Here is a 16,282-nt window from a genome sequence, read left to right as displayed (position 1 = left end):
CAGACTGCTCTACTGCAACAACTAGAAAAATGTAACTCTATCAGTGTTGTCTAGGTCGCAGATGCCAGGAGTTATTTTTCTTTGGGAGACTGATTGTGAACAGAAAGAAAAGTTCCAAAGAGAAAAAATGTAGGAATTGTTTTCTTTTCTAGTTCTTGGGCACACCAGTCAGGAGCAAAGCCCTCTTATTTATGTTCTATCTTTTGAATATCAAGCTAGGCCAAGCTATCTCAAAATCAAAGCTCATATTATTCCAAAAACACACGCACACTTTTCACTTAAAAAAACAAGATGAGAAGGAAGATACGATGCTTTGGTGAGCTCTGCACTGAGACCATTTTAGCTCAGACAAAAAAGGCTTTTCAATTAAACCATAAGCACCAGGTAAGCCCTCCTGTTAGAGAGCAGCCTGGAGAGTGTAGGACTCCTACCTAGGGAAAGTTTGTGGATCTTTCTCTCCTAGTATGGGGACAGGTCAGGACATGCTGGTATATCATCAGAAACACTGACTTCTGCTTTGCTGATTACATCAACAGCTATGAGAAGTAAAAACCCAGTCAAGTCTGGCCCCTTGACAGACTCAGAATTGACACCAAGTGACTTAAAAGATTTGTATTCCCACATACCGGTTTCCTGACACCAGCACAGATATGAAATCACCAAGGGCAAAGGTGCTGCCATGACCATATTCTTCTTTTCCTGCTGAACCAGCAATTTGGGAGCTAGAACTTCTATCTTTTGCACAAGAAGACAAATCCACTCCATCACAGCAATTAACTCAGGATTAAAGAGCAAGAATAGACCTAAGAATGAGCTAAAGCCATGCTTTTTGCCTTTAAATATTTTAAAGAAATACCAGAAAATTATCTGACTTTAGAGAAAAAACAGTATTACAGTGCACTACAGTAGCCAATGATAACATCAACTATCTGCAAGACAGCAGCAGAGTCAGAGAGTTCTAGCCAGAGCCTCTCTTTCATTTAGGGACATCCCCTTTCCCTATTAAGCAGCCTGCTGGTTAAAAAACCTCCTTCATATAGTTTTGAGCTGGGATAAAAGCCACAGTTTACATATGTTGATTCCCCTTTTAAGATTATATATTTATCTCTGAATGAGGGTCTGTGTTTAGGTAAATATCACTACAAGAAAAGAGAAAAGTTAAAAAAACTAAACAGTTAAATTCAAATAATTCCTATTAACTGGAAAAAGTCCTTCAAAAATATTATCCAGCATGTCAGAACAAATGAGCCAGATAATAAATAAGGACAATTCAAGAGTCTGGTGTGCTGGAAATCTTCCATACTTCCAACATTACAGCACAGTGGTTAAGTTTTAAGTTCCTGTTTGGGAGTATCAACAGCAGTTATCATTTCTTCCCTATTTAAGACAAAAATAGTTACGACTGAATGCTGGAAATGGCTTTGAAATGTTAATCCCACCTTATTCCATCTGAACCCCAAGTCTTTTGCAACTGCCTGGAACAAGGAACAGACATGTCTTTTAGAACATGGTTTTGAGATAGTTATTTTCTGGTTTTATTATAAAAATCCATCAGATTAATGAACTGCTGTATAGAAAGATACTACTAAGACAGAAGCCAATAATCCAGATGCTCATACACATCCTGAATTTTATGAATCCATCTTAATTTCACAGACTCTGGCACTGTGGTAACTATGTCAAGCAGAGAAAAGGACCTTTTTTCTTTTTCTCACTGGGAAGTCTTCTCTACTGACAACAACACACAGAAGCAAGGAACATCTCTTGAAAAATAATCAGCAAAGCAATTAAAATAATATTTAACCATAAGGTTGGTATATGGGATCTTGCCTACAACCCCTTCTCCTGAACACTCAATGTCAGAGATTAAAAGGAGTCCATTCTTTAAAAGCATTTGTACTAATAAATACTAAAAGCAAAGGCTTTTAATTTCCATTCCTGTTACTTCTTCATTAATTACAAGGGGACTTGGCATTGCTGTGCTGGCTTTCACAGAAGATTATCTGTCCAAGGCAGCCATAGCTGACTTCAGGGGTATGGAGATTGTTCATTTCACTGTAACTATTTCATACTCTAGTGCTTGGGAAGCAACACTCATTCTGTTTGCAGAGTACCAACAGGTCAGCATGGGTTTCAGAGTGACATTACACAGAGATGCATCCTGTAGGACTCTCTTCTGATTTCAGCAAAAATCTCAAACACAGCTTTACCTAAACACTATAAAAATATATATATATATATATATAAATAAAAGATGTTATCAAAATGTTATGTAAAGCCCTGGGTTTAGAACACGACAAACTGAAACTGTGTCAGTGCTTTGCCTGTAAATTGACTTAGATCTCTGGCTCTGTGTCCAGCTCCATTTCTGTCCTGCAAACTTCCAGTGCAAGGGCTAGACCTCACTGTATGTTTGTATACAGCCTACTGCTATCATTATACAAACAAAAATAACATGGGAAACTGTCAGATGAGAGATACTCCAGTTAACGAGCAAACTAAAACATGTGTGGAATGAAACAGAAAAGCAGACAAACCTACAGATGGACAAGGCCTCCCCTTTTATACTTTTTAAAGAATATTTCAAGTATCACCCAATGTTCTTGCAAAGGAAGAGGAAGAACACTACACTCAAAAAGAAAACATGATAGAAAATTTAATATGGGAATTCTGATATTGTTTTTCTCCCTCCAGAACTAAATACACATCAAAACTGTTTCAGACAGGCTTGCTATAATGGAATGGGTGCTTGATGGAAATATTAGAGAGAAAACAAGATGCAGTGACTTCTGTCTTTGAAAACTAGCTCTTTTGATGACTCAGAGTGGTCCCTGCTAGTGCAGCAGGGAGGGATAATGACAGAGTTACCTACTTTATAATAGTCATACAATAGGCCAAGAGCAGCAGCACTGTCCTCATCACCATTTATGCTCATCATAGCCTTGGTAGCTGCTGTTAGGGGATTCTCCAAATACGACTTCCAGGCTTCATCTTCACTGGTGTAGGCTCGTCTGGTGTTGAATGAAGTGTCATTTGGCACTAAGGCCACAAGTCGCTTGTTACTGCATAGACAGGAAGAATAAAATTGTGATCCAGAAGGGATTACTTTATTCACAAGGCACGGTAAAGAACATCAAATAGCTCAATTAAAGTTATATGATTACATCAAGCAAGCATCTCTGTATTACACTTGGTGACATAAATATTTATCAGTATTAGGTATCTTCAGTACTTAAAGATTGAAATGCGTGCAGATCTTGTGATAGTAATTCAAATGTATTTTTACTATTATACAGATAGAGCTACCAAAATATTTTAAAATTATCGGGAAAAAAAAATGAAGCAACAATATGAAAACATTTGGCCCCAATATTTTTGCTACATATACACTTGATTAGGGGGGAAAAAAAAATCCAACATTTAACTGACATAAAACATGAATTAAAAACAAGAAAAAGCATCTAATACTAATCTAGGCTTCACCTAAACAGAGTATAGTTCAGTATTTATTAAGTGGGTACACCTTAAAATTGAGCTATTCTCTGCTTTTAGAATGCAACTTGTCAGTAATTTCAGAGCAGTTTTCTGTAGCAGGACATAAGCAGTAAGTCCAGTGGATGGAACAGAAGTCAACATATTTGGTCTCAATTCACACTTTATCACTCACCGCATCTAGTTATAGACCCATGGTAACACACACAAGAGCATTAGTGAATGGGATTTGCAGCAAAGCAGTTTCCTCCACCCTGAAAGTGGCACAGACTGACCACTGCCCGTGTATACTGTGTGAGAAGCTGCTGCACCACAGCTATGGCTGAAATTTCCAGTATAATGGAAACATAAATGATAATAGCACCTGCTTTTGCAAACCGTTCAATAAACTTACTGATAAAAGAACTACATAAAAAAAAAAGTTGCAGTACTATTACATAAGATAGTAGGCAAACAGATTAGGCAAGGGAAATACTGGTGTGAGGGGTGTGCTGCTTCATAGGTGTTACAAGAGCACTGTCAAGAATTGTGGCTCAGGTTACAAGGATCACAATGAAACTTTTAACACATTACACCTAAACTTGAAAGCTGCAGAGATGGCAGAATAATTAAATATACCAACTTAACTGGTAAAACTAGTAGTTATTCCTGGCGACCTTCATAAAACACTTTTTGCTATCTTCTACATAAAAGCCAGTTCAGTAGTCAGTCTCCTCTTTCTGCTCTGCCTTATCTGCACCGGTGCCAGCTCCACAGATCTAATCCAACGAACTGCTGCTGTTGCACAGAGAGTGGCATTTAAACTGTGCAAACAAGACTTTTATTTGTTTTCAGAAATAGGATTTGATAAAAGCACAACTGAACCCATGCAGTAAATGCTCTCGGATGCCAGGAGCATGCCTTGCCGGGCCCCCAAGCTGCAGGGACCAAAGGCTGGGGCTTCGCCAGAACTCCACTGTGGTGCAAGTCCAACCTGCAAAGTGCGTGCTCCAGTGTTTAAGGAAGAGGAGGGGAATGGTGGAGATTATAATCTCTACGGTACAGAGCACTGTTTACCAGTTTCTCTATTTAACGGAAAACAAAATAATCCATCTGGTGCACAGCACAATTTTATGAGCTCTGTGGGGAAAGAGGGCATTTCATAGCTTCGTATCAGAAAATACAGCCAACTACAGTACTGGTTCTATTTTTCTTTCATATAAAATAACTGGATTTTTTGAAAAAAAAAAAAAAAATTTTTTTGAGGACATTTCTGCCTGGCCTTTTGCTGAAGATTTTTGTTCCTCTTGTTTCCACATATACATTTGTGTTGTTACAGGTTTGCTCCAGCAAGTGAAGGTGAGCACAAATTAGGAGCCTAAGGAATACAGAGAGAACTGCTAGATCCGCTTGCCTGTTCAATACCTTATTGTTAGCAGCTCAAATCAGATTTGCAACAGCCCTGTTGTTTGTGCCAGAGGTAGCTGAGTGCCTTTTTCCACTCTGGAGCAGTCAATTCTCCCTGGCTCAGAGGCAATCATTCCAAGCAAAGATTCTCCTTTCCTCAGCAAAGCTCCCCTTCAGCTAAATCCGGGCTGTTTCACCGTATGGGCAGCTGCCCACTGCAACGCACAAATTCCCGCTCATCCTCCTTCCTGTAGCAATCTTCCCTTACAACCAATAAGTGCCTTTTGTTGCTCAGAGCACTCACAGCCGTGTGACAGTCACAACTGATTCATGAGCACTACAGTCAAACAGCAAGATCCCTTTAAAAACACACCTTCTAAGACTTGGGCTGTGCTTGTCTGTGAAAATGCTGGAGGGGAGGAGTCAGTCTCTGCTGCTCTAACTTAGTCAAGATGATCTTAAAGCAATGACCAGAGTGCAGTCTCTCAGACATGCATATATGATTGTGCTGGGGAAAAGCCAAAGCAAATGCTCTAGAAACAGCAACTCAGTAAGTAGACAGTTGAGATGGTTGGAAAGGCACAGGTGCATAGACCTAGAGCCTTCCCAACATCTCTCCAGAGGATGTTTTTTCTAAAACTCAGGTTTTCACATTTGAAAACAAATTATCTGTCTCCTCTGCCTTGAGAGATGGTCTGAAGCGTAATCAACTGACACACTCATTGTGTTTACTCTGCAAACAGACTGAAACAATAGCACTAAGAAAAATAAAAAACTTCCTCATCACCCCTATCCCTGTAATCAGCTCTGTGGGAGGTTAATGGTCAGAGCTAATTATCATGATTTAACATAGTCAATCATTTCAAAGATTATAGCCAAAGCAGTCAGCCAAAACAATTGGGCTCACTTAAAGAAAACTTCTCTATTAAATAAGGTCGTTTGGATGAGAGGGAGAGTTTCTCTGAAGAAATGAGACTTGTGTATGCACACACATTCCCTTTCATTTTTGCACAACTGCTGAACCTCCTGGAAGATTTCAGCTAAATGTGACAGAGGGGTAGAAAAGTCCTCCATAACCAGAGGAGATAAATATATTATATTTTAATATATGCCAAGAAAACCCAACATCTTAAGTGAGGCTCTACACAGATAAGTTCCCCTGGTCTTGCCAGTCATCCTTCCATGCCAGGGCAACCCCAGCTGTTCCAGCTGTGCAACTGTTGACAGCTGCTTGGGAGGAGAGCGACTCTGGTGGCACCTGGGCCATGTGGAACACAAAGGGTAACAACTACGAGTAACAGCAATCCCACTGTAGAGCTGCTCTGACCATCCCAGCTGAAAGAAAAGCCCTATTTGGAGCCTGCAATTAGCAGATCCATAGATCTACGGATCTTATCAAAAGCTGCAAATCCATCAGTGACTACATCCACCAAGAACCACACACTTAAGGAAGAAAGATAGGCCAAGATTGCAAGACTTACACTCAACCTGACCACCAACACCAGCAAATGCCCGCTGTAGCCCCAGTCACATCTAAAAACCTGCTAAAGACCAGAGAACAAGAGTAACCCCTGCTGTGCCCATTCCTCACCCGGGCCAGCCCACCACCCCTCTATCTGGAAGTCAGGATGTGTGCTAACCAGAACACAGCTGTGAGGGATGCACTTGTACAAGCACACCATCATTTTATCATGGGGAAAAGCTGAAGAATTCAGGATACTTTGTGTCTAAAAAAGTAAATGTTTCCTTTCAAGATATCACTTGAGTTCCGCATGAATGTAAAATGTTTCCACTGTTTTATGTCAAACAGTAATAAGTGTGAGAGAATGAAAGGTATTTTCTGGGGAATGGTCTATCTAGGAGCTAGATTGTTCTGACACTTGAGCATTTACGTCAAGACTAAACTTCAGATAGCCTTTATTTTGTAAAATCTTTTTTTCTCCCCACTGCTTAGTAGAGATTTTCCTGTTCATACCGTCTGACGTGATTTGTGTATTCTCATAAGACATACATAAAATTTTCCAGATTAACAGCAGTTATGGTGACTTTTTTTTTTAACTTTTTCAAAATTAAGATTATGGAATTTTATAAAACCAAGTGTAGTGTATAAACATAAAGATGTCCAAAACTTTGTTTCATTTCAATTACTGCAGTACAACAACGTAACCTGGAGAGGTACATTGTACTTAACATCAATAAATCAGCTAAATTGAAAGGGCCAGCCTTTCAAGCTCTTCCTCGGATTAAAGATAATGAGCATACAACAGCCAGCCCTCGGGGCTATAAAATCCTTCTACAGGCAAATTCTCACCCAACTCGATGCAATTTGCGAATGAGTTTACAATGAATCAGAATTGCCCATTAACACACTCACGAACAGTGATAAAAGGCTTGGTGATCAGAACTTCCATTTTATTCAGGAACTAGGTGTCCTGCCTGCCAGTCTCTCAAAACCAATTTTGATGCTCAAAAGCTTTCTCTTGAATTTGCAAAGTTCAAGCAGCCCTCAACTTCTCAGCTATATCTGCCATTGAACATAAAGCAGACTGATGCAGCCATGCTGCACCAAGTACATCTGCATCCCGTTCCATCATATGCTCAGCATTCCATCCTGATCCAGTGGGATCAGGATGGCACTAGTGGGAAAGAAAGCTTCTTCCTACCTGCCTCACATCTTTTGCCTTGCCCAGGAAATTCAATCCTGAAATCCAAAGCAGATTGTTTAGGCTGCCAAGGTGGGCATCCAGCCCAGGCACTTCCATTTTTTAACTACAAGGTTTTTTGACATTGCATTTGTTCTTAAAAAAAAAAAAAAAAAAAAAAGGTTACAACCAGCTGCTCCATGAATATACCTGCAGACTTCTTCACCCCATGACAATGCATGAGGACCTTCCCCTCCCTGCAGAGGCTAGGTGCCAGATGGGAACACACAAGTGATATGTGTGAGGCAGGAGATTGGGAGAAGTTCCAATTCCCAGGTTTCAGCCCAGGCCTGAGCCTGCCCATTCTTACACAGGTGAGATAAGAGCACCAGGCACTTCTGCGCACATCCTCTGCAAAATGTCCCTTCAAGAGAAGGGATACAAGGCTTTGGCCCATACAGCTGTTATAAAGCATCCAGAAATTTCAGCACTAGTCAAATAACTGGAAAAGGCAAGACAGACTCACATCACCTTCGTTCCCAGCCCAGCACATCAAGGCCATAGGATATTTATCACAAGCTCCTTGTTAGTTGCATGATAAGAAGGTGAACAGGGCAACTGTCCCCAATCAAAATACTGGGAGACACACAAATTCCAAAACAAGATGCTACCCAAAGGGACCACTTCTGTTGCACACAGACATGCACCACACACCATGTTGCATCCTGCCTCCAGTGCAAAGTCAAAGAAATGTTGAACTTGTAGACAACACCCATGTTTCATTTGGTGTGACAAAAGGTACAGGAGCATGCTCCAGATGCATCCAAGAACCGGAAAAGAGAGCAGAAGTTCCTACTTCAGTTTTGACACAGCTAAGGAGGGCAGATTATGATCATTTACAAACATTTCAGTAGCCCTAAAAGCCTCTGTAAGTTTATTTTACACTTACACAAATCTCAGTTCAGCTATAAGACAACTATAAAACAGATCTAGAACAGATGTTCATGCAATTTGTCTTAAAACTAATGCACATACATATGAATTCACAGGCACAAAGTGAAGAACTATGACCATTTAAAACGCAGGACAGATCCCACAGAAACTGCGTAAGTTAAAGTTCAGATTCCAGATCATAAATTTCTGCCTGTGCTCTTTACAGAGAGGTATACATCAAACTTAGTCCTAGTGCTTGAAACCAATTGTTTGAAAGATTCTAATGTTAGTTTTGGCCCAAATTTGTTACCTTCAGAATACTACTTTGCCTAGACATCAAGTTAAAAACAAAACAAACAAAATACCACCAAAAAACCCCAACAATTTGTGTGGTTCATTGCAAGTTTTGATTTATTTAGTTTAAAAAAACTTGAGATCCATCAGGATTTATTGACAAAGCTATAATTAAATAGTCTGCAACACTGTTGTTTCAATTAGATAATAGGGTTCCGTTAAAACTACAAAGGAACATAAACATTTAACAAACAGGAAAATTATGGCCCATGTGTCCCAGCATTTTTGTCTGGGAATGGTGTGAATGGTAACAATCACACCATTCCCAGAAGCACAACAGGTCTCCAAAATGTACTTAACCCAATTCAGTGACTATATAAATATACAAATGAATTGAGAGTGAAGGAAAAAAAATCAAAGCATTTAGACCACCAGGAAACAAAAAGGTAAGATGCCCTCTGGCCCAGCCAGGAGTCCATACCAAGGAAAAAACTCCCATTAAAGAGACTGAGTCATTTTGCCTTCTAATGAGTGCAAGTTTGGGACTCTTGCAATTTTGGGACAATTATACTTTTTGAGCACAAGACAAATCTGAACAAGATTACACATGCGAAATTATTAAAAGAAATTATTGTTACTAAACACTCTGAGAGGAAGTAAAATAATATATTAAGAATAGCAACAGTGAATGGCAAAACAGACTAGTTTAACAATTAGATGCCTAGTATAAGTTTTATTTGTTTTTACTCTGAACCAAAATAACTTAAGCGCACAATAGTGATAAAGAGATTAAAACAAACAGTTGATTCATTAACATTGACAAAAAAATATTAACTATGTCAAAACGAAAGTATGAAAAAGAAATCTGACACAAGGATTAAATACATACAATAAATGCCTACTGAGGACTAGTTCAAGTAGGCAATTACTTACCCTGAGACAGACTTTTTATACCTATGATTTCAGACTTTTTTTTTTGTTTCACTTGTAATTAAGTATTATTTCTACCAGACAACCTTTTGTTACTTGTGTACTAAGCCTGTTGCCTTTTCTTTAAACCAAGAAAAACGGAGTCGCAAAAAAAGAGCAGGTTTCAGCACATTTGTAAAAAAATCACTGACATCTCAAAAAATGAGGAAAACCTGAAGCTCACAGCATTTCTGCCGGAGCTGACAGAGTGGATCAGAATTAGCAACTATTTAGCAGCTTCATAGCAGGCCATGCTGTTTTCCTAAGAAGCGTACTTCGAATGTGCATAGCACCCAAGGTTGTTTTAGCTGACTTGAAGCAGCTAGAAGCAGGCTTTAAAATTAAAAACAGGTCATGACAAGGCTGCCCAGACCTCCTGCAATTTAACCTGACCCTTGGCCCCATGGTCCTTGTTCATTCACTGCTTCCACAGAGTTAATGTAAATGGAATAGTTACTGCACTGATAGCATTGATTGCTGTTTTTTCAGGATATTAAATCTTTTACAGAGTCAGAAGGAAAACATGAATTCAACAAGCAAACCTGGGAGTCAAGATTTCCCACAAATATTTTTTAAAAGCACACAAACCCAAAAATATACTTTACAGAACTACTAAAATACATTATTATGGAATAAACCATTCCCTCCCCAAATTAGTCAAGCTAACAAATCTATTTATATAAATATATAGCTATAAATAGATAAATATTTATATAAAAGAAACGTATATATGTAATCTTTGATGTTTGAGATATACTCTCAAGCTATAGATACATTGCAATATTTGACTTCACAGTTCACATGTACTTAATACGGTTTCCTCGGTTAAATATTTTGTAATTTTGTAACACTGTCTTTTTTATGGCATTAACACTGTAGAAGAACAGAACAGTATCCCTGTATACTAAGATGTCTGAAATAATTACTTCTCTTAACTAGCTAATACTGTCCCAATCACTGATTAAAAAGCTAATAAAGATTCATCCCAGGAATAATTTCTAGATCAGCATTTGAAAGTGCTATTCTGTGTGTGTACAAAAAAGGGAAGCTTAATTGGCTGCTTCCTAATAAAATAAAAAAAAATATTGAAGGTAGCCACTGCACTAGATTAGTATTTGTGAAAGTGTTTGACAACAAATGTCAACTGGTGTAATATCATTTCCCCTTCAGATGTCCCAGACAAAACAAGGACGATGATGTCCCTGCTAACCTTTCCACAGGGAAGAGGTTATATGATCATTACAATCAAGTTAAAGTGACCTGGGAAAATCCCCTCCCTCCTCTTCGGCTTTGATCTTCAGTCTGGTCTCAGACTCCAGCACCAAAGAGACAGCAGTGTAAACAGCAAGACCTAACCATTTGATACTCTTCCTGCTCTTAGTTAAGCTTATGGTTGCAAGTTCTATGAGGTTCTGGACACTGATTTTCCACCTTTCTTGCACAGAAATGGTTTTCTAGGGAACATCTGTGACAGTATGTCTGACATTTGAAAAGTGAAGAAATTAACACATCTAATTCCTGTTTCTCCATTCATTCCCAGATGAGTAACCGAGATGAGTTTGGAAAATTAATCTCATTGGATGCCCTATTCACACAATGGGCTGTGGAGAAAAAAATAAAAATTGAGTGAATTGTCACCTAATTGCTACTCAATATCTGCTGATGGGAAATGTGTTTGGACCTCAAAGAAAAAAATAAGAACAATACAGAGAATGACATTGTAAATGACAAACCCCCTTTGTGTGTTACAGTACTAGATGCTCAAGTTAAATATTATGAAGGCAATAAATCAAAATTACTCTGTGAAGAGCCCAAGATCAACTTCTGCAACAGATACTACCAAACAGCAAGCTGGATGTGAACATGCCTCCACTGACACGTGGAAACAGGTCTGAACCCATTCCCACCTACGGGCTCGCTCTCCACTCAGTTATTTACCTACAAGCACATGCTCCACTGCAGACCCAGGCTGCCCCAAGCCCTCCTTTATGTGGGCAGTATCAGCATGCTCCAGCTACCTGGTGTCCTGAGTATCTCTGCACAGCCTGGGCTGTTGGGAGCCTGACGGGGGGGCAGTCAGGCAGCCGGCAGAGCCACGGCGGTGGCCGGCGTGCTGGGGCCTGCCACGAGCCTGCCCTTCCTGCAACTGCCGTCCCAGCCCACCCAGGACTTCACACAACCCCAGGAGCAGCAGGGGCAAACTGTGGCATTTACAAGACAGATCTCAAATGGTTGTACAACTGCTGCTCCTCATTCACAGAAGTACTGTCAATTTCTAAAACCCAGTGAAGTCTCACAAGTAGTGAGCTCACTGATTCACTCCACTAATGCACCGGAGCCACGACTGGAGTTCCGTGGTGATCATTTTTTGTATACTACAAAAGAAAAACTTTAGCCTATAAATTCAGAAGTGTACCCTAGAATCATCTTTTCACCCTGCAAAAGGGATGCTCCTTCCTCCCCACCCTATGTCCCCCAGTGTCAATCAATCCCCAGGTTCCCCTCAAAGGATAGGGAAATTGGATAATAACAGAAGCAGCAGCACAGACGTCTAAAACACTCAGAGTGGGAGTGACACGCATTTCCTTCTGTGGACATTATGGTCTGAACAGTTATTTTCTTAACACCTGCCATTGCTTGCACCCCCGCTGCCTATGAACCCAGACCGATGAAAAATGGATGTCAAAAATAACCTCCTCAACTCTGAGCCAGCTCTCTAGCTGCACAAACAGCTCTTCTGACACAGCTGAGAGGGTGGAACAGAGGTAGGAACAAGTGGCCACAGCCTGCTTAAGTCGGTACTACCTCTGAAAAATGCATGTACAATCATGCCTTATCTCTCCTGACCCAGAGTTTGTGGAAGCAAGCAGGAAAGACCCAACTTAGGTAGAAAGACTAAAGGGAAAGACACGGAGATAGCACACCTATCTTAAGGATAATCTCCCCTTCCAAGCTCCTCAGTTAGCATTAGAATCAAACACCTGGTTCTTTAGCATTTTCACCTGTCCACCTTCCTCCCTTAAAGCACTACAGAACCTGTCCCTACTGCTCCCTCCAAAGACAGACATTGCAGGCAGCTCTGTGTAGTAGTGCAGCAGGGTCTACCACCTCCCCATAAAAGCCAGCAAGTGCCACAGAATGTATTTTTCCACACTTTCTATATCCCCTCCACTGCTTAGTCCTTTACACCAGCACTTTAGTAGCACAAGCCCCACAAAAACACATCCAATGACTGACAAATTAACTGACTTCGAAATAATGAGCTCCACTCTCCAGTCTTGCCTGCAGGGAAGATCTGGTTTTAAGTAAAAGAAAGGCCATGTGGAGGAGAATAATGTACTCTCTGGATTAGGTTCTAATTGGATAAAATTAGAGCCTAAAAAAAAAAAAAAAAACCAAAAAAAACACCAAAAAAAAAAAAAAAAAAAAGAAAAACCACCAAAAACCTTCCTATGCAAACTCCTCACACCAGTCTATTATCTCATTCCATCTGGTCATCTGTTCTGGAAACAAATGTATTTGTCTTCTCATGTTACACTTGCATATAGAGAACACAAGGGATTTCTTTACTCTTCACTTCCTTTTCAAACTCTTACCTATCACCTAAGAATTTTCTAAACACCTTAACCAGAAACAGATCACAGGCATACCTGCAATGGAGCAAGTGCTGTTACTTGAGGCTGTGTGCTCTGCACTGCTCTTAAGTTCCTCACAGTGGTAACAGCAGCAGCACTACACAGAGCAGGGAATGAAGAGCATTAATGCTCCAGTCTCAGAAGCTTTACACACATGCCATATTGTTCCTGTTGGAAAGGAAGGATAGCCCAGTATCTCAGTATCATCCCAGACCCAGAGGGAAACCACTTTTGCCCTAGTTTCTGACATGAGCTAGCGTTCCTCTCCACTGTTTTTCTGATTCAAAGCCGACTATGGTGAGAAGTTGTTCTTCTGACCCCCCCTACCTTTCCATATTCCCCTCCCACTCCCACTAACTGCCCTTGATCTGCCGCAGCCTAGTTTCTGGCTGCTGAAACTACTGGCAACTAGGCTTAGCCAGGAATTAACTTACAGGCCCCTTTCACCTTCGTGCAGTTCTGGAACTGCCCATCGCCTTGGGATGCCCTCTATCACTGCTTGTCAGCTCTTCCACAGTTAATCTGGTTCCCCACCCAACTGAACGACTGCTCTTTCAGCTGCTCCTTCACTTATCCGAACCCCTCAGGGCTCTATTCTTATTCCCTTCCTTGCACTTTAATCATTTACTGCTCTAATCTGGCCACTGAAGGCATTCGTTCCCATCCCAGCTCAAATGAACTCCTAAACGCCACTCTCAACTCCTACCCAAATAAATTTAATTTCATGTCAGTAGCTACCTTTATACAATCCCACTGTCAGCTGATGTTTGAAAAAGCCAGGCCTAATATTTTTGTTTAATCTTTCCCGTCCTGTCTTTTCCCTATCAGAGGAGCCAACCCTGCTGTTTTCTTTTGTCGGGTAATCTCCTTCTTTCACTCCTTGACAGGCAGGTTGTCACCAAGCCTCTCTCCAACATCAGGCTCCTCCTCTCCACCTCCTTTGGCACAAAGGCTCGGGGGAGCCCAACCAAGGCTGGCACCTGAGCAACACCAAACGTAGCCGAGGTCACACCCGTGTTTGGAGCACTCCTACCTGCACCGGGGCAGCAGTAAAACAAAACAGCCACCTCCCGCCCTCCATCTTCCTTACCCCGTAACTCTCGCCAGCCACCTCCTGCAGAAACGCTAATCACCCGAGCAGGGAAAATGGCCTTCCCGCCTGGCTGCCTCACGGCGGCTCTGGGCGCCACGCCGAGCCACCCGCCGCCATGGCGGGAGCGCGGCATCGCCTGTGCAAGTTGTTTACCGGGGGTAAATACCCCACCCCCGGCCTGGGCCGCTCGGGATCGGGCGCCGGCGGAGCCGGGACGGCAGGAGCGGCGCACGCCGCGGCCTCCGCGCCCACCGCGCCCACCGACGGCTCCTGGCGGTGCTCCCCGTCCCGGGGACGCCGAGCCCACCGCTGGCCCCGCCGCAGTCCTGCGCGTCTCGGGGGGACCTAACACCACGGCCGGCGGCACCGGGAGACAATGGGAGTATCCTTGCACCCCTGCCGCTCTGTCCCGGCCTCGCTACCCGCCAGGCCCGGGCGGGAGAGGGGCTCAGGCGGGCCCGGGGCCGACAGGAGCGGGAGGCTTCCCTCTCCTGTCTTCATCCTTCTGCTTCAGCCCCGCTACTGGGAAAGTTACTTTTTAACCCCGCCGGTCTCCGAGCAGCCGCGGGCCCGCCTGGGCGTCCCGCCGGGAAAACAAGGTCAGGACGGCGAGGGAGAAGGCGCCGCATGGAGCGGCCGGGGAGCACCTGGGCCGAGCCAGGGCCTTCCTCCCGCCGCCCGGGCCCCGTGCCCCGCCGGCCGCAGCCGAGGGGAGGAAGATGGCCGTGCCCAGCCCTTTGGGGATAAAAGCTCTTTGTTGCGCCAACACAAAAGCCAAGAAGCACTTTACGTCCGGGGCCTTCGGCGGGCGGAGGCCGCACCGCTCTTCCAGGGCGAGGAGCTCTCTGTCGCGAAAAGCGACCCTCGAGGTGACGGGGGAAAAAAACCAAAACAACACAAACAAATAAATAAAAAAACTAAACTAAAAGGGGAGCTAAACAAATAATCGCGCAGCCCCACGGCCAGGCGAAGAACGAGGTGCGGGGCCGCGAGCCGCGTCCTCGGGCGCTCCGGAGTGTCTGTGCGCCCAGTCCGGCGTCGCTGTAGGAGGGAGAAGAGGGAGAAGCGCCGTCCCAGCGGGTCCGCGTCCGCCACCGGCGAAGGGGAACACGGCCAGCCCGGCGGGCCGCCCCGCGCAGCGGGCGCAGCGCGTGCCTGCGATCACTTACTTGTCCGTCTCTTGTGACATGTTTGATCCAATGAACTCTCTTCCCGGTGCCTCCGTCTGCCTGGCGGAACTGGACTTTCAGGTCTGTGCAGGTGAAGGTGTGCGTGTGAACGCCCGGGACGGCAGAACCAGAGCTACTGGTAATTCTGCTTTCCTTCCCCCCCTCTCCCGGCTCCACAGCCAGCCGCCGAGGCAGGACAGGTAGAGCCCCCTCCCCCTGGCATGTGGGGAGCGGCGGGGCTGGGGCGCCGGCGGGGCTCGGCACGGGAGAGCGGCCGGGCCGGGCGCGCACAGGTAACTTTCCCGAGCAGCGCTGGATTCTTTCACTAAAGGAGCGGGGAGAGGGACGAGCCGCGCGCTGATTGGGCGGCGCGGCCGCCAGGTGCGCTGCCATTGGCAGAGGCGCGCACAGGTGAGGAAGGAGCCGCCGCCGAGCGCCAGGTAACGAACGCACCGCGCGCCCGCGCCGGGAGGCACCGCGGGGCCGCCGCCAGCGGGAAGGGATGGAAAAAGAGAAAAAGAAAAAGAAAAGGGGAGCCGGCGCTGGGGCGGCGGGCAGTTCCACCGTCCAACAACGCCTCCCTGCCGCGGACGGAGGGGCCCGGCCGGCCGCGCTGAGGAGGCGAGGCCAGGCGAGGAGCGGCGCGGGGCCACGGGTGCCCCGTGAGGC

The 16,282-nt window shown here is 43.9% G+C and overlaps 1 protein-coding gene across 6 annotated transcripts in view; it reads right to left on the bottom strand.

The window, feature by feature from the left end:
* Window positions 1-15,905, bottom strand: part of GRHL2 (grainyhead like transcription factor 2) — a 67,783-nt gene extending 51,878 nt beyond the window's left edge. For 4 of the 6 annotated variants that reach the window (XM_048286898.1, XM_048286900.1, XM_048286901.1 and 1 more), the window contains exons 1-2: window positions 15,614-15,905; window positions 2,873-3,062 (exon numbers count right to left, since the gene is read on the bottom strand). In XM_048286898.1, coding sequence (XP_048142855.1) covers window positions 2,873-3,062; window positions 15,614-15,633 — 210 coding nt within the window. In that variant the 5' untranslated portion in view covers window positions 15,634-15,905. Of the gene's footprint in view, window positions 1-2,872; window positions 3,063-13,366; window positions 13,665-15,613 lie in introns of those variants that run through there. The other 2 variants (XM_048286903.1, XM_048286904.1) reach the window with 2 other exon arrangements.
* Between the last annotated feature and the right edge of the window lie 377 nt (window positions 15,906-16,282).

This window comes from Corvus hawaiiensis, chromosome 26, assembly GCF_020740725.1.
Source record: "Corvus hawaiiensis isolate bCorHaw1 chromosome 26, bCorHaw1.pri.cur, whole genome shotgun sequence".
Taxonomy (NCBI): domain Eukaryota; kingdom Metazoa; phylum Chordata; class Aves; order Passeriformes; family Corvidae; genus Corvus; species Corvus hawaiiensis.
This window is presented reverse-complemented; position numbering and strand designations above follow the sequence as displayed.